The sequence below is a fragment of the Mus pahari genome, chromosome 17, assembly GCF_900095145.1.
Source record: "Mus pahari chromosome 17, PAHARI_EIJ_v1.1, whole genome shotgun sequence".
Classification (NCBI taxonomy): domain Eukaryota; kingdom Metazoa; phylum Chordata; class Mammalia; order Rodentia; family Muridae; genus Mus; species Mus pahari.
Genome location: NC_034606.1, coordinates 37,149,239 through 37,171,520, shown reverse-complemented (window position 1 = coordinate 37,171,520; position 22,282 = coordinate 37,149,239). Strand labels below are relative to the sequence as shown.

Here is a 22,282-nt window from a genome sequence, read left to right as displayed (position 1 = left end):
TGTGTGTGTGCCAGTGAGGGTGTGATCTTATGAATTAGTGACAACTGAATGACTGAGTGTACCAGAGTGTCAGCAGTGTGGCAAGGGTAGCAGCTGCCCTTCAACTGATGTTTGTGTAAGAGAGCAAAGTAATGTGTGAGCGAATGTGAGAGTGTGCTAGACTGTGAAAGACTGGATGGACTTCTGTCCAAGAAAGAATGTGTGTAAGAGAATATGATGGTGTGAAGAATTTATGAGTGGGTATTAAGAAGTTTCTTTTTTTAAGATGTATTTATTTTTATGTGTATTGGTGTTCTGCCTGCACGTCTGTGCAAGGGTGACAAGTCCTCTGGAACTGGAGTTAGAAACCATTGTGAGCCACCATGTGGGTGCTGGGAATTGAACTTGGCTTCTCTGGAAGAGCAGCCAGTCCTCTTAACCACTGAGCCATCTCTCTAGCCCTATGAAGAGTTTTTGTGAGGCGAGAGAGGGTGAGTGAGTGTGTGAATCTGGCTTTTGCCTTTTACTAATTTACAAATATGAGAGCAAAACATATATGATAATAATATTAATAGTTCTTTCATAGCTCCACATGCCTCAGGTTTCCTTAGGCATACCTGCAGAATTTGCAGGTATGCACAGAGGGGGTGGGGAGGCAGAACTGGAAAGACTCTAAGCACAGTTCCTACACAATGTTGGACTCTGTTGGGAAGTGCATCCCCCCCCCCCGAAAGCACACACCTCTCCTCCCACTGGTAGGTGGCTCCCCTTCTCTCCCACTCTTCTAGGTCCTATGGTGCATACACCTTAGGAACTCAGCACCAGTGATTTCAATTTCCATCATTTCATCTGAACGATGTTGCAGCTTCTCCTTATGGCTTTATTGGTCATGCTGCTTGGATAATTCTTACATATCTCTCCCTAGTTTTAGGAGTTTTCTGCGATTAAGTCACCATGTCTCCAGCTGATTGACTGGTAATTGGCTGGAAAGGACTTTGAAATGATGCAACAGATCTCTAACTCCCCATTTGGCAGACAAGTCCGATCCCTCATGCTGTTGTGGGCAGCACCAGTCTTTGACTTTAGACAACTTGATATTTCACAGAATATGTTCTTTACGACCCTCATGTCTGTGCCGTATGCACCCATGTGCATCCATTGCTGATTTTCCAAGTCTCTTGTTTTGGAGGATTCCAGACAAGCTTCCCAGTAGCTCCCCTGTGTATGTGCAGCACTGTGAAGCTTAGAAAACCCCTTTTCTCCAACAGCTTAATTATGGAGTGGATGGGTAGACCTATATTAAGGGCTTTTGGGGGGGGGATTGCATTAATGCTTTATTTTGTTTAATTAAAAACATCATGTAGTTTATGCACAATCTACTTTTAGAAAATAAAAGCAGATGAAGCAGTTTAGAACTCTACATAGGCATATTTATTTTTATTATATAAAAATATACATTTGATAAGAGTTTCCCATGCTAAAACACTCATAGGTCAGTGGACTCTATGAAGTCATGGAAATACACAAGACTAGCCTGGAAACTTGCTTCTAGCATTCAGTTAGGTATAGGAAAGTAGACTATAGACCACCAGGCCTGGCACATTCCCAACACCCACATAAAAGCTGGATACATAATAGAGCATGTGTAGAAGTGCGTGTGTTGTGGGGGCAGAAAGATTATGGGGCTCAGTTGGCAGACAGTCAAGCCAAAACCCCAGAAAACTCCAGGTTCAGTGAGAGATCCTATCTCAGAACACTTTGAGAATACTATAGAGGGAGAAATCCAAAGTCCTTCTTTGGCCTCTGCATACATATCTCTGTGTACACAGGCATGTCTGTGATATCACACACACACACACACACACACACACACACACACACACACACACACAAATACTAGGAAAATGATATCACTTTTTAACCAAAGTTAAAGCAAAGAGCTTAACACTTAGGAGCATTCCATGGATATAAATCGCTTGCTTCAATATGGTCACATATCCTCAGATGGTCCTCACTGTGACTCTGTAACCTCACCCTGCTGTGGGACGTCAGTAAGAGGCAGGGCAGGCAGGCTCCTGAGTCAAGTCTAAAGGAGGGAACTAAATCTTGTAGGTGTCCCACCATTCATTCTCCCTTTTCTCTTTCTCTCTCCTGTGCAGGCTGCAAAAGTGTGCAGTATGATCTGGTCTTCCTCCTGGACACGTCTTCCAGTGTGGGCAAGGAGGACTTTGAGAAAGTCCGCCAGTGGGTAGCCAACCTGGTAGACACCTTTGAGGTGGGCCCTGGCCACACCCGTGTGGGGGTAGTGCGCTACAGTGACCGGCCCACTACAGCTTTTGAACTGGGCCACTTCAACTCTCGCGAGGAAGTGAAGGCTGCTGCGAGGCGCATCACCTACCATGGTGGTAACACGAACACGGGTGATGCCCTGCGTTATATCACCAGCCGTAGCTTCTCCGCCCAGGCAGGCGGCAGACCTGGAAATCGTGCCTTCAAGCAGGTGGCCATCCTGTTGACTGATGGCCGTAGCCAGGACCTGGTGCTGGATGCTGCAGCAGCTGCCCATGCAGCCGGCATCCGCATTTTTGCTGTTGGTGTGGGCGCAGCATTAAAGGAGGAGCTGGATGAGATTGCTTCAGAACCCAAGTCTGCGCATGTCTTCCATGTTTCCGACTTCAATGCCATTGACAAGATCCGTGGCAAGCTGAGGCGTCGGCTTTGTGAAAGTGAGTTGCCCTGCTTCCCTGCGGAGCTCTGTCCTCTCCCAAGGACATCCCCACTTGTCACCTGAACAGGCAGCAGAGACAGGCGACAGTGTGCCAAGCTCAGAGGAGTTGTGGGTGGGCAAGAAGCAGAGGCAGGGCAGTTGAAGCCACCATTCCCTGGGGCTAGCAAAGCAAGGGCAGAGTAATAGCCCACACACAACAGAGGCTGTCATCCAAACGCCCGATTGGCTTCTCCCTCCTTGAGTAGAGGTGGGAAGGACTTGAGGGTTAAAAGTGACCTGTCTCCTCTTCATCTCTGGTCTGCTGCCCATCTAGAGTTTCTGAACTTCCAGGCAGAGCCTATCTGCTCTAACTATATAGAAGTTTGTTGAGATGTATACAGTTCAGGACTGGACAAGTGATTGTCGGAGTGGCTACCTTAACCTGACTGTATGATATTTTAAACTTGTGAGCCCCTTACAGTAAAGAGGTTTATTTTATTTTCTTTAGGTTTTTTAATTAAAAGAATAAAATTTCAAATATTGAAGAATAATTAGAGGCAAAGTCTCTATTGGGCCATAGCAGGTTCTCCCAGAGTTCCACTGAGTGGTCCAGATAGAAATTGGTAGCAGGCTGACTCAATACATTCTGCCTGGAAGAACCAAATCATCTGTATGCCCCAGGGGTTGGTGACCTTCTGACATCTAAGGTGACTCAGCTCTCTAAATTGTTTGCCTGGAATCTCTCGAGTGTAGTGGGTAATTGGGGGAAAGCCTGGGCATTGGACAACAGCGGTCACCCTGATACAGGCCTCAGAGATATCCTTGAATTCTGACCTCCAGGATTTTACAGGGGTTATTCTGAGGACTGCCCTCACCAGAGTGGGGAATGCAGCGACGTCTTCCTCTTTTCCCACCCTGTCTGTGGTTGTCACCTCTCACCCTTTCCCTGTGGTGACATTTGTCCTTCTTGGATAGCAGTAGATGCTGTGTGACATTTTCCTCCATGCCCAGCAAGGGCTGTGTTCTGAGGCTGGTTAGAGGAAGAAGTGCTGGGACCAGAGTCTGAATCTCTTGGTGATGACTGCAGGGGATCCCAGTAGGTTCTCTGCCAGGAGAGCAAGCAGTCTTGGGAACTTGGAGCAGTAGATGGGATCAGATAGAGATAGCTTAGAGCAGTGGCTCTCAGCCTCTCTAGTGGGGTGAACCTTTAATACAGTTCCTCATGTGGTGATCCCCAACCATAAAATTATTTTTATTGTTCCTTCATAACTGTAACTTGGCCACTGTTACACATAGTAACTAAGACATCTGTGTTTTCTGATGGCATTAGGCGACCCAAGCAAAAAAGGTCCTTCGAAACCCCAAATGGTTGAGAACACATAGGCTTAGAGGGAACAGATCCTAAGAAGGGCTCTGGTCTGAATCTCAGTGTGAAGAAACATAGATTATTCCAGAAACTTGTGTGGCTCTAGATTTCCCTACCATAGCGTGACTATCTGTGCTGTTTGTTAAGCCAAGGTTTAAATGAGGTGGGCACTTAACTGAGGCTCTACATCTGTGAGGCCTTGTGCTGATTTCTGGGGCAGTAGACCCTATGGTGGAGGATCCTTGTCTCCAGCTCAGTAAAGATGCATAAGCTATGCAGACATACACAAAGTCAAGCTAGAGCCTCAGGTATTGGGGGAGGTACTGCTGAGAATGCAGGGTGGGGGCTCCCTAGAGGAAGTGTGCTCAGAATGACAGTGAATGTGCACGATTGATACAAGAGGTGAGGTGGGATAGAGGGATTCATGACCCATCAATGAACTATGATACACCATGCACTGCTGTCACAGAGAAAAGTAGCCTTGCTGATTTTTCTATATTCTAGGACTCTGAGTATAGAAGGTTTTGGGGTTAAGGTTAGGACACTGTAGGGTGTTATGCAGTGCCTGGGCATAGCCAGATCTGTACACAGAGAGAAAGGTTGTATGAGCAGTAGGGGGAAAAGGTGCCATCAACTGGAGACATGCAGAGAGTGAGGTTTGGGAGAGATCAGTTCTGCTTGACAGCTGAGACCACTGATGTCCAGTGGGCTAAGTGACGATAACCCATTTCCTGGCATTGACCATGGACTTGACAATTGACTTTGTTTAATCCTCGTTTCAACCTAAATGTTCAATTCATTTCCTAGCTGCTGAGTTCCTGACAAGCAGAGCTGAAGACAAGCCATCCTTAGTTGTAGGTCAGGGTGGAGGTGGGTTGGAGAGAGAAATAATAAACCTGGCCAGGGCAGGGCTTAAGGATTGATGTAGGTTCATGTTGGTTAGAAGTCTGGGCCGAGAGAAGCCAGAGAGTAATGTCCCAACCCTGGCAGAGGGGCAGGCATCCAGCATGCAAGCTCAGGGATAGTGCTCCTGATGTCATCCCAGAATGCCTTGAGGTAGACTTCTGAGGAGCCAGAGGGACCTGGTATTGACCACGAGTGTTTTCCCATCTTGCCAGGCTGTTTCAGGCTGGTTCTAGATCTTGGCAAGGCTGAATAGGGGTGGCAGGAAAACCCCTCCAAGGTGAGGTTCTGAGACACACAGCCCAGCCAGTAGGGCAGCAGAGCTGGGGGTAGGGTTCTTCCTCTACTCTCCATCCTGCACAGGTTGGCCTCCTCCAACTGTGACTACTGGTGAGGACTCGCCATCACCAATCTTGCCTCTGAATCAGGGACAATGCTTCAGAGTACAGGTGACAGAAAACCCTGCTCTCTGTGGTCATACACATGTTCCCAGACATACAATGTGTGTGTGTAAAGTGTCTTGTCTTTATTTTGTATGTTTGGTTGGGGTTATCTTCTCAGGAAGCAGACAGGTCATATTGGTAGGTTCTGTGGGGAGTGGGGGTGTTAGTGGGGCATGGGTAAGATCAATAAATTATATATAACATTCTTTTTTTTAAAGCAACATACAATTTTATTTTTTAATAAAATATACAGTAAAGAGTAGGTTCATCATCTTTTTGTGGATATGGGCATTTTCAAAAGAAAATGAAAACAAAATAGGAACTTGCTGAATGTTAGGTGTACATATATCCATATACATAGCTATAAAATAACTCAGGAAGTCATTTTGAAGACAGTTTCTGTCAATATTTGAATATTACTAATGTTCAGTTTGTTCAAAAACTTTTAGTTTTGAAAAATTAATGTAGTGATTTTATTGCAAACGTGTAAACGAAATACATTTATGGAACCACAGGGGTGATGCATGGTTCAGCACATGCTTTATAGCACAAATATCTAAGCAAATGCATGTCTGGTCTCTTTTGGTTTAATTTTTTAAAGACAAGTTCTCACTATGTGTAGACGTGGATGGGAAGTAAGTCACTGCTAAGACCAAGCTGGCTTCAAACTCACAGAGATCCACCTGTCCCTGCCTCCTGTGTGCTGGGATTAAAGATGTGTTACATGACACTTGGCCATATTATAAATAAGTTATCAATTTCATATATAACATTCTTGAAGAATAATAACACTGTATTACTTTAAAAAATAATTTGCAGACATCAGCATTAGTACCCCCTCATCACTGTACATTGCAAAATCATGCTATAAACTGAGATTTATGACTTAGATTGTGTTTTTTTTTTAAAGCAGGTGTTCCTGTTACCCAACTGGACTATATCCAGTCCAGTTTTTAATGACAGTTTTTTAAAGACATATTTGTTTGCTTGCTTATTCATGTTTGTCTGTGTATGTGCATGTGTGTGCAGTTGCACCCACCTGTGCATATGCAAAGACCAAAGGAGAGTATCAGCTGCCTTATTCTGTCACTCTCTGCCTGTTTCTTTGAAGCAGTGTTTCCTGGGCTCGGCTGGAAGCCAAAAGATCCCCATGTTCCTCCTGCTCTGCCTACTGCGGAGCTGGGCTTTACAGGTTTTGGTATGTGGGTGCTGGGGTCATCACTCTGGTCCTCACGACAACATAGCAAGATCTCTCAACCATCAGGCTGCCTCTGATGATGAAATTGTGGTAACTCAATGGCACAGATAATGAAGCTGGCCCTGGTTGAAGTATTCTTCAGAGCCTGGACGTTGTTCCCAGGGTGCCTCACACAAATCCTTGAATAAGACCTTCAGGAAGCATCTATTAGCCATGCTCCACCACTGGAAACAGACCATGTTATTTCTTCTATCCCCCCGCTCCAGATTCCCCCTGTTCTGTTGTATGTTTTGGGATTTACTTGTAGTTATGACTCTCCACTGCCCAAGATGGTGATCCTAGTCTCCATCCTACAGATATTGGCTTCTGTCTGAGCTTAGGCAGTGCATCTCTACATTTCATGTAGAGGTGGCAGGATGAGGCCTTAGTCTGTCCTGAGGCCCAGTGGCCTACATAACACCAGCCTGTAACTAAACCTCATAAATCATGCTGATTCTTGATTTGTATTTTCTTTTCTTCTTCTTCTTCTTTTTTTTTTTAAAGTTGTACTTATTTATATGAGAACACTGTCACTGTCTTCAGACACACAGATCCCATTACAAATGATTGTGAGCCATCATGTGGTTGCTAGAAATTGAACTCAGGATCTCTGGAAGAGCAGTCAGTGCTCTTAAACACTGAGCCACCTCTCCAGAAATAATTACATCATTTCCCTCTCCCCTTTCCTCCCTCCAACCTCTGCCAGTGAACCCCCCTACTCTTTATCAAATTCATGGCTTCTTTTTCTTTAATTATATATACATATATACAAATAAAGAAATATATATGTGCATGTATATGTATATATACATGTGTGTGTGTTTAAATATATACATATAGCCCACTCAATCCAGAGAACATTACTTGTATGTGTTTGGTTGTTTTAAAAGTCAAAGGTCAGGTGGCTTCACAGAATGAATTTGTGTCTCATTCCTCTGTTTCCAAACATAGGCGACTGGTGCTGTCTGCAGTGAGAAGCAGAAAGCAGGTTTGACTGGAGGCGTTCTCATGAAAGTTATGTTTGGAGTGGTTGAATGAATGGGTGAATTGATGAGGGCCGAGGAAGAGCTTTGCACAGGAAGCCCTCAGCTATTTCCTGGAAGAACTGAAAAGGAGTCTTTACTCCTATCTACCCTGGCTTCTGCCCACCCTTGGCCTGGTCCTGTGGACTGGGACATCTATCAGCCACCCTGAGACTTCAGATACTGCCACTGTGCCTCCTGGGACTGGGAACAGGGTACAGGGTTGGGTGGATGTGTGTGTGGTTGGAGAGGATGCCAACACAAGCCTGTCATTGCTCTTCAGAGTTCTGTGCCCTGCAAACTTAAGACAGGAGGAGGCCATTTCCTATGAGGCTTAGCAATCAGTCTAGTTTACACAGGGCAGATCGTGCGACTGCTCATACTTCATTGTCTAGCCCTGCAGAAGAAATAGGCCGAATACTTGAGTCTTAGATCAAATGATCTTGTTTAATATTTGGGAGTAGAGAGTTACTAACCCTTCTCCTTCGAGGGATGGAGTTTTATACCAAAGAAAAGCTGTGATGAGTCAGAGAAGGTATCAGAAGGAGAGACAGATGCAACTAGATCCAGGATACATGCTAGTTATGAGACCCTCAAGAAAATCTCATGAGCCCTCCATAGTAAGGATTCTCCAAATGCCTGAGAAGAAGTGAGATTTCAGTTAATGCATAGCCACCCAGGGAGAAGGCAGTTTTTGTAAACACAGCTGGGAGATGAGGAGGGACTGGTCTGTTCTGGTGACAATTGAAACAAAACCCCCTTACAGTCACTTCTAGTATAAACAAAGCAAAACAAAATAAAAAAAAGGCTAACAATAACATAGTGGAAACATCTGGGAAGATCAAATCAAGGCATATCACAGAATCCAAACACCAGACGTAATTTCTGCACATGGGTGATGTCTGCAGCCTGAACTGAATGGAAACCATCCTGAACACTGACTTCATATTGACTAAGGCTGTGAATGGAGGTGATGCTGAATGGGGTGCTATGATACAGATGGTGATGAGTTGAGTGGCGATACGTTTGACCTTTGTGATGCAGAATGGGGTGATGCTGAATGGAAGCGTTGCTGATGTTGGAGATGCTGAATGGGGTCTGGTTGCTTTCAAAGCTTATTATATTCCCTCATTTTCAGCCAGCATAGCTACTGAGTGGAACAAAGGCCGCTTAAAGGGTGAACAGGCTTTTGGAGTTGCCCATGGTGATGGGTCTTACTGTCCCCTTGACTTTAGACACATCCAGAGGAGTGCCTCCATGTCACCATATCAACTCCCTATTCTCTGTAGCCTGAGGGGAATTCTCAGGAGAGCCAGTCTCAGCTTCCACTTCCTACAGTGTGTGGGGTTGAGGCTGTTCTGTGGACAGGCTTAACCCAGAGCCTTGGCTGTAATTAAGAGCTTTCTCTACCCTCGTGGACTATGTGGTGGCCGCAGAACAATCTTTATATAGCTTATCTCCCATGCGAGTGGGTCTCTGGAATTCAGCCCGCTGCTGTGGAGGAAGCCTCCACCTACTTCTATTCTGAGGAAAGGCTGTGGTGGTCCTCTCTCCTCTGTCCCGGTAGGCAAGGGGTGATTCTGGTTCTTGCTTTTCTTGTCAAGTTGAGATGCTGGTTTGGATTTGGAGAAGGGGCTGTCCCCATGTTCCCATGGTCCTCTGACCCTCAAGACATATGCACATCTCCCATTTTCTCTTCTTTCGTTCTCTTAGCTCACATCCGTTCCCAGTGCAACTTTGATCACTTGCGGGTATGACTAGGGACGGGATGTGAGGCGGAGAATAAATCTGTCACTTTAGTGCGCATCCAGGGTTCTCATTAGAGAAAACCAACCTGCGTTTTGATTGGTGTTTGACAATGCCGTCTACTTCACCCCCTGAGGTGTGTGGGTGGTGGTAGTGCTCATTTCCCATCCAGTTTGCTGGCACCAAGAGATCCTACACCATGCACATGAGACATACACATCACACAGTTCACACCTCACATCTAACCCTCACACTCCACACTTGCATGAACACCACACATACACACACACACACACACACACACACATACACACATACACAGACACACACACACACACACACACAGACACACACACACACACACACATTCACTCCCCTTACACTCCACATATACATACAAGCATACACATTGCACATCTGGGAAATAAGTGTATGACCACACTTAACAACCCACCCATCTCTTCTCTATGGGTGGATCTAGAGGCTGGAGAGAAATGGGTGGCAACCCAGCTGTGGGTTTTGAGTGCCACGTTGGGCCTGTGGCTTGGCACTGAGGATCACATGGGCCACAAGAGGCAGCTGGTCCAGGCTCCACCTTCTCTGAAGGTCACTGTGAGTTCTTTTCGGGAAGCCTTGTCATGTCCTTGCTGCCCACTGGAAAGGGTAATCTTGCTAATTAACTCTTGATTGCAGGCCAGGAAATTTTATTAGAATGTGACTGGAATGGATGAGAAACCGAGACCTGCCCTTCATTTACTGTTAATGAATTAGTTTTTCATACACGTGCTTAAGAAACACTTCCCCTGGCTCTGCCCAGCCTCACCCAAGCCTGCTTACACCATGTCCTTGGCTGACTCCTGTCCCTGCTCATACAGCTGACATATTCTGCCTTCCACTATTGTTGAGCTAGAGTGAGCAGCTCTGTAGCATCTTCCAGAACATAGGGGTCTTCTCTGGTGTCAGGAATGCACCCAGCCTCTCTCCTTTCATTCCCGAGGACTTTTTTTTTCTTCCTTTTTTGCTGTATCAAATGATGAAGCCTCATGTGCTTATGAGTTTGTTCCTGCAGGCTGTTTATTTTCTAAGATTAAAAGTTATTTATTTTATTTAGTGTGGGAGGCACATAGTATAGAGGTCAGAGAGCAACTTGTAGGGGTCAGTCTTCTCTTTGTACTATGTGGGGTTGTGGTTTGGGTGTTGAGCTTGGTTAATCAAGCTTGGCAGCAAGCATCTTTATTTGGAAAGCCATCTTGGAGACCCTCTGACAGGTTGCCTCTTAGCCGGGGTCAAAGTGCATGAGCCAGTGTTATGTAGATGCAGAGGAAAGTGCTGGGCAAATCACAATACCTGGTACTGGTCCCTGTACTGGTTTCTCAGCTCCTTTCTTTCTCTGTGACTTAAGTAACCTTCTGCCTTATCAGTCAGGATGTCATGCACCCCACCCTATAAAACAGTGGTTCTCAACCTTCCTAACTGTGATTCTTTAACACAGTTCCTCATATTGTGACGAGTCCCAACCATGACATTATTTTCATTGCTGCTTCATAATGGTAATTCTGCATCCTCCTAGATATGACAATTCTAGTCACTATGATCATGTGCTCTCAAAGCCTTCCAGCCTACAGAGAGCTGACTGAATTTCAAATTGTAGTTTTGATTTTGAGTTGATCAAGTGGTAACGTACAGTTGATCAAGTGACCACAGGTAAATTGGCACGTGCAGTAAGTATTTATATATAAAAACCACACACACAAAATCTATATATAAATTAGGTCATGTGTATAAATACACATCCATATAATTAAACTCATGGGTGCGTTTTACATTTTTCCATGTCCCCTAGTTAAATGCTTTCTAGCTGAACTGTTAGCCAACGAGTGGGGACATGAGGTGACCCAGTGTCTCAGGGCTTTCCAAGAAATGTGGCTAATTGAATGCTTCTGATTCACACTGCACTTACTGGAAAACTGGAGGCAATGGTGGCCCATGCTGTACACCTCCAGTGTCTTACTTAACTATAAAATGTGCTCATTTTGCCTTTGCTCTTTTTATAACATTGGCTTGGGTTTCTTGAATTCAATCATAAATGCAGGCATAAATATATACACTAGTTCTAAAGACACCCAAACAGTCACACTCATGCAGCTACAGGAATACATAGACCCAGTCACACATGTGACTGCTAACTAGACAGAGCCTGGGCTTTGGTCTTCTCTGTATTAATCACTCATGTCAAATGTGAACTGCCTTTGGAGGTGGTCTCTGAGCAACAGGCTCTCTTTTCTAGACAGTGGCTGGCAGTTGATCTCCCACCAAAGCCACAGGGCTAGCTTTAGGTTAGAGCATGGTCTGGCCACCTCTTATCACCTCTGCTCCATCTGTCCTAGTTTCATTCATGTTGTCTTGACGAGCTGTCCAAATAAAAAGCAACTTGGGTGGTGAAGGGTCTGACTTCAGTTCAAAATTCCAGGCTAGAATCAATAATTGCTGAGACAGCACAGCAGGGAGAAGTTTGAAACATCTAGTCACATGACACGCACAATCAAGAGCAGACAGAGATCTTATGCATACTTGCTCACTTGCTTGCTTATTTTCTCCTCTCTTATGCAGTTCAGGATTCCCTGCCTAGGGAATAGTGTTACCCACAGTGGGCTGGTTCTTCCAATATCAATTAACTTAGTAAAGAAAATCCCTGATATAACATGCATACAGGCCGACCTGATTTAAACAGTTCTTTAATATTCTTTTCCCAGGTGGTTCTAGGTTGGGTCAAGTTGACAGTTAAAAATGATCACCCTGTACTTTAGGCACAAGCCATTGTTGTCAAGTGTCTGGTAATAAGGCAACCTCTTCGGTCTCTGCTTATTCTTCTGCCCTGTCAAATCATGATAGTCCTTCTCCAGGATACTCTTTTCCCCCATCCTCTGTCCTTAGTTTTCCTTTGTTGGGCATACTCAAGCCATGGTGTCTGAAATCTTTCCACTTTCAGACCCTTGCCTGGACCTCCCCTGAGTCCCTTGTCTCCTGCCTTCATCTCCTTCCCTCCATCCTCTCTTGGTTGAGACATCTCTGGTTCTCTGGATACCTCTCCATTGTCATACCCTTACCTCAGTAACCTACTCATTACAGTTCATCTCTTTTGTTGGACATAACTCCCATGGCTGGAGGACTTGCCATGTGACTTATTTTGTTGTTGTTGTTGTTGTTCTGAGATCAATTCCAGCTATATAGCTGACATTAAAGATATGGAATAAAGAAAACAAAGTTTGCTTCTGAATGGCTTGCCCTCTCTTAAGCACTGAGGATTGATAATGACCATCTTGCTGACTGGAATGTGTTACCCAGATAGTCCTGAACTCTGCTGGCTCCCAGTGGTCTGCTATGCTTCTATTTTCTGCCCCTCCCAGGGAACCATAGTCGTAGTCTCTGGTGACACCTACTGGTGCTGGGCCAAGGAACATTCCCATGGAAGGAAATGAACCTGTGTCCTGGGCTACCTACCTTCAACTTTGGATGAAGTGTGACCCTTTCAGACTTCCTTGGATAATGATACCCCAAAATGAATCTGACTGTCCCACCAAGGCTCTTCAGGAGGAGAACGCTGTCTTCTATCCAGTTTCTAACACCCCTGTCTTTGCCCTCCTGATCAGGGGTCTCTTAGGTGTTTTTAATAGCAAACCCTGCCTTTGGGTTATAAGGGTCCACCCTCTTTCCTGACTTTGCCATGTGTTCCTCTGTGGCTCTTGTTTCTTGCCTCCACTGCCAAACAGCATCCTTCAGTCAAAGCCCTTCAGCCTCTGGAGCTCTGCAGTTGCCTGCTGTGCCCGCCCATTTCCTGGGTGCTCTCCTTGCATCTCAGTTCAGATGGCACTCCCCTTGGGGGTCCAGTGCCCATCATGGAAGCGTATCCACCACCCTGCCCCCATATAAGTCTACTTCCTCTGTGGTGAGAGTGATACATCGGGACAGTTTTCTTGTTTGCCCTGGCCTTTGTGTCTTCCCTTAGCATGTTGACACCAATAAGGAGGGAGTCCCTGACTGCAGTCATGTGCTTGTATTCCTTCCACAAGCTGTAACAGATGGGTTGGACACATGGAAAATATGTCTTGGCTGAAGGAATGAATAAATGAATGAGTGGGACTCACTAGATGCTAGGTGTGATGCCTGGTACTGCCTCTGCAGTGACCACTTGCCCTTTATCTCAGATAGAGGGGAATTCTGATTGTGATAATTCTAAGTATTTGGATGTAGGCACGTAAGGACTGGTTATGGCCTGCTTAACCTAGGGCTCTTTATTCTCAGCCTTGGGGTCAAGTTCTTCCAACTCAACTCTGTTTTGGATTTTCCTTATGCAGCAAGAGGTATGTGATTGGTGCCAGAGAGGAGAGATGGCTCTGCAGGACCCTACCTTGTCATCCTTTAATCTCGAACTCTACTCTTCAAATGTGGCAGTGTAGGTTTGCCATTATGGAAGGCTCATTTCTGTCTTCTCCCTTCTCACTACACCTGCGAGGGATTATGTGACCACTAAGCACAGCTGTCTGGACTTTCTAGCAGGTTTTCTTTTCCTAGTATTACTCTGTCTGCCACATAGCCTAGCAGACTACCTCTGAGTCTTACATAAATGCTCTCCAGAAGTTTGGCACCATGTCCATACCTCTACAGTCCAGAAGTCCTAGGGGGTGTGGATCACCTAGCCAGAGGAGCCAAGGCTTGTGCACAGAAACTCATATACTTTGGCCTTGTCTTAGACAGGGTTACTATTGATGTGACAAAGCACCATGAACCAGATAAACTTGGGGAGGAATGAAAGGGTTTATTTGACTCACTTCCACAGCACAGTTCATCACTGAAGGAAGTCAGGACAGGATCCTGGTGGCAGAAGCTATGCAGAGGTCATGGAGGGATGCTGCTTACTGGCTTGCTCATTATGGCTTGCTCACAATGCTTTCTAATCGAAGCCAGGGCCAATAGCCCAGGGATGGTACTACCCACAATGGGCTGGGCCCTCCCACATCAATCACAAATTAAGAAAATACTTCACAGCCAGATCTTATGGAGGCATTTTCTTAATTGGGGTTCCTCCTTTCAGACGGCTCTAGCTTGTTTCATGTTAACATAAACGAGTCAGCAAAGGCCCCAGAGAAAGTTAGCGCCAGATGTCCAAAATGTCCCAGAATAGGTAGCCAGGGTGGAACTGGGCATCAAAACAGTTTCAGGTTCCTGGGTAGTCACTTTCTCTCATGATCAACACTGTGTCCTTTGGATCTGATTTCTGACATCCCCCCTTTCACAAGTGATTCAACTGTAGATTACTGATAATTATGTTTCCCCTGAAGCCCTGTTCAGGGGATTACATGAGGGCACATGTGTGACTGCTGTTGGACAATGGGCTGGTTTTCTCTTATATCGAAAATACTTTCCAAGGCTATGATCAGATGGATAATGGCTTACACTTGACTCCCTGTACCTGTCTCTACTTTGCTCCACTTGCTGGCTTTGTGATTCTGGATAAATTTCTTAATATCCCTGAGCTTCGTTTTCCCCATTGCATAAGCAAATGAATCTTACAAGTGCAGAGTTGGCAGTGATGCCTCTGTAGGTCAGAGCTGATCAAAAGCTAGAGGGTATTTCAGAAGATGCTGTATTGGCAGGCTTTGTAGACATACAAGAGTCCTCTAGAGAGACTATGTTGTGCTGAGGGCCAGATATAGGAGACTTGGTGCTGAATTGCCACCTTCTAGCAGTGTGAGCCCTGGGCAGCTCCTGCCTGCTGCATACCCTTCTTTGTGCATCTGTAATTAAGGACATCTACCTCATAGAGCTGTGGTGAGAATGCAATTAAATATGTTAATTATTTTGACATGCTTTCCAAGGGTGTACGCTGAGCAGCAAATCATCTACATATGTCTTCTGGTCGTGGAGATGATGCTGTCTCCCAATTGAGTAGTGAAGAAGCCAGAAACAACCCACACAGCATGCCCAGTATTAATTCTAGACATATGACCACCCCGTTCCTGGGAAGCTATGAGGGACGCAATGCCTATTAATGTTATTTCTAACTTTGTTGTATATGGTACAGTATCTGCTGCCTATGTAAAATAGGAGAGAAGATACAATTCCTAGATGACACAGTTGGAACAGTGGAGGAATTGGGCTGGGAAGTCATCCCTTCCTTCCTCTGCCCTTTCTCTTGTCTACTCAGCATATCATCATCTCCCTGTGGTCATCTGTCCTGAGGGGTGCCTCCCTTAAGGTGATGGATGAGCAGCAAATGCTTTGTCTTGTCCTTAGCCAGGCACCAGCTGCATGCCTGGCCTCCGTTGTCTCTGCTGATGGCCCAGGACCTGTCATCTCCACTACAGGGACATAGATTCAAGGTGGCGTTTAAATATAGGCACTCCTCCTACTTGATGAGCTCACCAGCTTTTCTTAGATATTGGTCGTGTGATAGGAGCAAATTTTACTTAGAGTGGTGGTGCGGGTTCAGTTCTGGGTCAGGTGACTGGCACACAACGGGCTCACAATGACTGCCAATCTCCTCTTTTCTAAACTGGAAAAAAAAATCTGGATGAGACCAAAAGGTAGTATGATCATGTGTCCTGTGGAGAGATCCATGGATGTGCCAACATAAAGGACAGGACGTCAGAATCCTTTCCCATCCATAACATGCAAAAAATGGGCTCCTTGTCTATACAGTAAATTGAGGGCAAGTAAGTTCAAGTGATTTTTCAGAAAGACTGAAGTATGTGTCTAGTATTAGCCTTGGGACAGTGCCTCTGATTAGCTCTTGGCATGATGGAGCCTGATCTGTGTAAAGACAAGAGTATCCCTGTGTTCTCCCCAGAAGCATGAACGTTTGCTCTATACCTAGAGTACAGTGGATGAATATCAGAATGGAGATGATGAGAAGGTCCTGAGGGAGCAGGGACTTTGCAGTCACCCTTATCTGCAACCAGCTGGGAACTTATTAAGTATATCTTTTGATTCCTCAGCTCTAGTCCCTGGTTTAACTCCAGAACTACTGTTCAAGTGGATCCTCAGTGATTATCAGATAAACCCCTGTATGTGGGGTAATGAAGGGACTCTGCTCTGTCAGTAGCTCCTCTCCCAGAGGAATAATGCCTTAGTTCCCATAACCTATTACTTCTCCTCACCGCATTCAGAAACTCAAACTTCCACAGAGTGCTCTATCCCAAGTTCTTAGGAAGCTCAGAAGTGGGATTTTGCAAGTTTGGATGCATTCCATTGCAAAGGGAGAAAAGCTCAACTATAGTGATATAAGTAATAACAGATTATTCATATTGGGTATGTATGGTTGAGAACACTGTCATTTCTGCAGCCAAAAGAAGTAAACAGTGGGAATTAAGTTGTTGGCTAATAGTGACTGTCATAACCCCCAAGCCAGGTACTTTGGAGCCTGTGATATGATCACATTAGCTCACCAAAATCATGGTGAATAGGGTACATCAAAAACTTCAGTCTACCAGCCACATTTCCCTCTCAGTTCAGGGGTTGTTTCTGTTTGGCCTAAAGCAGAGGCCTGGGTACAATGGACTCAGTGGTCATATGTACTGTAACTGAGATTCAGTCACTCACTGGAAGCATACTCCCATAACAATGAGTTGAGCATTGTTCTGATAGCTCTGTAACTTAGTCTCTCTTAGGAGGGATCCTTCTTCAGGCAGGAATGAGTGGGAACACCCCAGCCCACGAGCTGTTAAAGGCAAGGCTGTGGTATGTTCTGCTATTCATCCCTGTGTCCTTTGAACAAGGTGGGTGTTTAGAACATATCTAGAACTCTGTCCATATTTCAGTTGAACAAATAATGACTATGGAAACAAATAGGTCATTACAGAAGATGATGAAGGTATCTTTCTGCAAAGAACTGGATGATGGCTGAACTGGGTTTGGGGTAACCATGCCTACCTACCTGAAAGCAGGCCATGTTAGCTACTTTTTGTGTCACTGTGGCCTGACATGGGAAGCAATTTTCAGAAGGAAATAGTTATTTTAGTTTCCGATTTCATAGGGTTTTAGTCCATCACAGGAAGACGAGGTGGTATCCCCCAGTTTATGGCAGTAGGAGCCTGTGGCGGAGGCTGTTCATATCATAGCCTTAGGAAACAGGGACAGCAATATCTTTCTGGTATAACCTTTCAGCCCCCCACCCCCACCCCACCCCTGGCAGTAAGATACTTCTGCTCGGTAGGCTTATGCACCCAAAGTTGCCAGGCTCTCTCAAAACTGTGGACTAGCCAGAGGGGAGTTGTGGTTGAAAATAGAAAACTTGGGGTACATAGCATGGGTGAGTCCCAAGGCCACTATCATTGTTGGGAAGCCTGGCTAGGAAGTTATTTTGGAGCCTTCTGTTATTTGTGTTGACATACCAGGCGAGATATGAATTGCTACTTGGGCCTATTGAATGGAGGAGTTTTAGCAAGGATGTATGATGAAGGCCTTTGACACTCTGCAGTTCTTTCAGGAAGGATTCCGTAAAGCAGTGTAGATGTCTCCTCCAACAAGACAACCATTCTCTCGAGTCTGTGATCTTTAGATCGGCCTTGCCATCTGAGTCTTCTAATCAGGTCCTTCCTGGAACCTGGGATTCACACAGATGTGATTCAGTGATATAGGTTGCTCTGGGCTCTAGCTCCTAGCCTCTAGGATTTTTAACTCACCATCCTAGACAGAGCCTTTTGAGTCAACCTCATTTACAGTGTAGACTCATTCTAATGCCTGGCCACCCCAAACTCGTCTTTCTGGAGGGCTGCCAGAGTCGAAGCAATCATTCACCACCCTACAGCTGCAGGCTGTCCTGGGTGGAGCTGTTTAAATATTGCCCAGTGCCCCACTTCTTCCCTCAGATTTAGCCTCGCCAGACAGCCTGGTGCTGCTTCCAAAATAATGTTTTCCATGGGGTCGTCAGACAGGTTGGTGCCTTGTAGGATTAGCATTAAAACCCATCCCTGAAAGTAGGGCACGTCTACTCATTCTCCCTACTGCTGTGGGCTAATGGGACCCAACAGCCCTACACTCAAATGTTCGTGACCCCAAATAGGAAAAGTGACCAGCTGCTACTCATATGGGATGATGGAAAAGGCTGATAATTGCAATAATAATACATGATAGCTAGATCGCTTCCTGGGCAGGGCTGGGTTACAGGGAGGTTAGCAGGTGTCTTGGGGGCTAACTTTAGGACAGTGCTTCTTTGCTCCAGCTCAGTTCCCAAGGCAGCCCCGGAAGTGTGTGTTGGGAATGGGTCTCCCCTTCTAAGATGTTTGCATCATGGTAGACTTAATGTCCTCTGAATGGTGGGTGAGTCCTGCAGTCGGTGCTAGAACTAAGCACATGGGAACCCAGAGCTAATGTTCATTCTGAGCCACTCAGAGAGACCTAAGAATTCCTTTACATTTCAACTTCGTTTTAAGGTTGAAGAGTTGTAAAGACTTCAAGGTAAGATATTTGTACAGTGTAGTGTTACATATATATTTAGTTAGATGACTTATTCCATGGTTTCTGTCTGAGGTATTTTGCTTCTTCTGGTCTTTAAATTCATAGGACTTGCTGCTGAAACACCATAAGGTGGCTCAAGTGACACTTGTCTGGTGTTCCCACCCTCTGGCACACAATTCCTGTTTGCTGAATGGCCCACTGACCTAGCTTTTTCATATGTGTTTATACGTCCATAAATTGGTTTTCCTCAGCCTATATCTCCCTTGGTTCTCTTATCTGTTGGGCTCAATCACATTGTTCCTTAAAAATTATTAGTTCCTTGATAATTTTGTACAACGTGTTGATAATATTCACGATCAGCCTGAACTCCTTCCTGATCCACCAGCCTCCCCTACCAACCCAAATTTGTATGCTATTAAAAAAACATAAAACAAAACAAAAAACAAACAAACAAAAAAACAAAGCGAAGCAAAGCAAAACCAAACCAAACCAAATCAAACCAAAGAATGCCTATCAATTCCCCTTTGTGCTGCCCATATATTCTTGGGTGTCTAGCCTTCCACTGGAGAGAGTCACCAGGGGACACCTTCTTAAAGAGAGCTGACTCTTGCTTTCTCAGAAGCTATCAAATTCCAGGAGCATCTTAGCAAGAGGTGGGACTTTGTGCCAGTCTCTCCTCTCCATGCTGGGGATTTGGTCTGGCTTGAACTTGCACAGATTTTGTGCATGCTGCCACAGCTGTTCTGAGCTCATATAGTCAGCTACCCTAATGGGTCTAGATGTAAACACTGTTTACATGTAATTGTCTACCACCCCTGGCCCTTAAAATCTTTCATCTCTTTTGCAATGATCCCTGAACCTTTGGAGGAGGGTGTGTGATCTGGTTTTTCCATTTAGGGCTGAGGACTTCGTGATTTCATCTCTGTATGTTAGCCATTTGAGGGACTCTGTGTTAATTGCTCTCTACTACAAGTAGAACAGATACATTAATCTATGGGTATTATTGTAAGTCATTGGAAGTCTTATTTAATACTATATTCATTTAACAGAATAATAGTAGTAGGTTACCCAATAGGGCCCATGACCTGTTTGTTCATAATTTCCTGGACCACTGTAGTGTCAGGCATGGGGTTCATCTTGTGGAGTGGAATTAAATGCAATCAGAAAGCACTTGATTCCTCCATAAGGTTCATGCTGCTATTATATCACTGGACATGTCTGGCCAGCACAGTCATTGTTGTAGCTTACGGGGGCAATAGCTTGGCAAGCTTTGTCTCAATTTTTTTCCCCTGACAGTATGCATGCCACTTTCCAGCTCTATGGAAGGTAGCCAGCAGGAATGAAGCTTCCAGATCAGTGCCAGCTTGCTATCTCCATGTCTTACGACTCAAGAATCTTTAGCAATAGGGTCTTCAAGTTTTGGGGGAGTAGCATTGACATTAGCATGTAATGTTTAGGGCTTCTATGTAACTCCACTGGACAACAACTCCCAAAGAGACAACCCATTGTGGCACTAGGCTATTTTATCTTTTAGCCTGTAGTATAGAACCTAAACATTGACATTTTTATCTAGCAGGACTCCATTTTAACTCTCTCTATATATCTATGTATATCTAGATATGTACATATATCTAATATGTATGTATGTATGTGTCTATCTATCCATCAATATCCATAACACACACACACACACACACACACACACACACACACACACACGTGCGTGTTTCCATGTGACTCTTTGAATGGTCTTCATTCTTATCCCTCCCTGTATTCTTTCCTCCTTTACCCTCCCCTTCCATCCTCAATACTAATGCTATCCCTCCTGTTCCATGAATCACCTTTAAGCCTTTATACCATTGATCATTTCTACATTTGTTGTTCCTTTCAGAGGAACTTTTGGGTAGGCTAGCAGGTGAACCTGTGGCCTGAGTCTCCTGGCACTGTCCTGGTGTCCCTGACCCCTGATTTTGTGTTGCTAATATTGATTTGAATGTGGCTCCTATTGATATATAAAGTTGTGAGTTCAGTGGAGGTGTGGGCCATGCCATGATCATGTCTTGCTGTAGTATCATATCTAGAGTCAATGCTTAACAATGACATACGTGCACAGAAGAGTTAAAGAATAGGAGGTGCCCAGCACCCTCCTTGTCCACCTCTGTACTGTAGGTAGAGTGGGACTTGCTGCTCTCCCAGTCCACAGGGAAATGGTAGGCATGTTTTCTCATCTGTCTGTTTCCTTTTCCCTTCTTTCAGATGTGCTCTGCCCTAGTGTCCGGGTAGAAGGAGATCGGTTTAAACACACCAATGGAGGAACCAAGGAAATTACAGGTAAGAGAGACTCCAATACACAGGGCTGCTTTCATGTGCAGCTTATAGGCGTAAGGGTGGCCTCCCTGACTCTTTTTTCAGTCTCATCTGTCACCAGTGTCCTGATGGAATGGTTTGAACCATCCAGGGAGCAATGATTGCCCCAACAGTGAGGAACTGTATGCAGTGTTCCCTTTGGCAGGATGGGACCTTCTAAAAACATTCATTCCAATGAGTGCAGCAGGAATTGGTGAATAAGCCAGCCAATAATGACAAGTATTGAGTGGATGAATGGATAACTGGAGGGACTTCAGAGAGGAGGGGGATGGATGGATCAGCATCATAAATGGATGGGAAACTCAACGGATGGGAGAGCAGACATGTGACTGATGACCAGAGGCAGAGAGAAGCATTCAGGGGCTATTCAAAGGCCATCTCCAACAATGCCAGGCAGAAGGGTCATGGTAGCTTGCAGTGTGGAGTGTTGGTGTCTGCATTTACTCTGACTGTGTTATACATTAGTTACTTCTCCTGTGGCCACAAGTCCCATTTAGCACTTAGAGTGTGTGGTCTGTTTGTTTCTCCTCTGCTTTTCTCACCAACATCTGTCCCCTGACACTAGGTCCTTTTCTCCTTCATCCCTCCTTCATTTTCCTTGGGTTCAGTCCCAGCCGTGTGCATAGCTCCCTTCCTCGTCAGCCAGCACCTGAGGTTGAGACTAGGTATGATTCAGACATCTCCAGTCTGTCCTTTCTATGTGCCCAGTGGACTATAGCAGTACAACATCTGTATCTTTGAGTCTGAGGAGTTTTGTAGTAGAGGCTTCTATGCCTGTGCGGGGGAAGAACTGATGCTCCTTGAAGCATCTTTCACCATGACAATGCAGAGCCAGGCAGGCCAGTGCATGATCCTTGGGGTGACTTGTAGATGCATAGCAGACCCTGGCTCCCAGGGCTTCCATGAAGGATCCAGTGTGATAGAGCGTGACAGTCCGCTGGGTAACTGGCTGCATGCTTTAGTGGCCTTTGCACCGTCTTGCCCACCCACACAACTCCAGTTCCGTCTGGAGGAAGCCACAGCAGACAGAGCCAGCCAGTCTGTTCTTGCTGATTG

At 45.3% G+C, this 22,282-nt stretch overlaps 1 protein-coding gene across 1 annotated transcript in view; it reads left to right on the top strand.

Moving 5' to 3' along the window:
- Positions 1 to 22,282, top strand: part of Col22a1 (collagen type XXII alpha 1 chain) — a 232,623-nt gene that overhangs the window by 18,966 nt on the left and 191,375 nt on the right. Inside the window, exons 3-4 of the mRNA XM_021217030.1 lie at positions 2,139 to 2,705; positions 21,116 to 21,190. Of these exons, the coding sequence (XP_021072689.1) occupies positions 2,139 to 2,705; positions 21,116 to 21,190 (642 nt within the window). The remainder of the gene's footprint in view (positions 1 to 2,138; positions 2,706 to 21,115; positions 21,191 to 22,282) is intronic.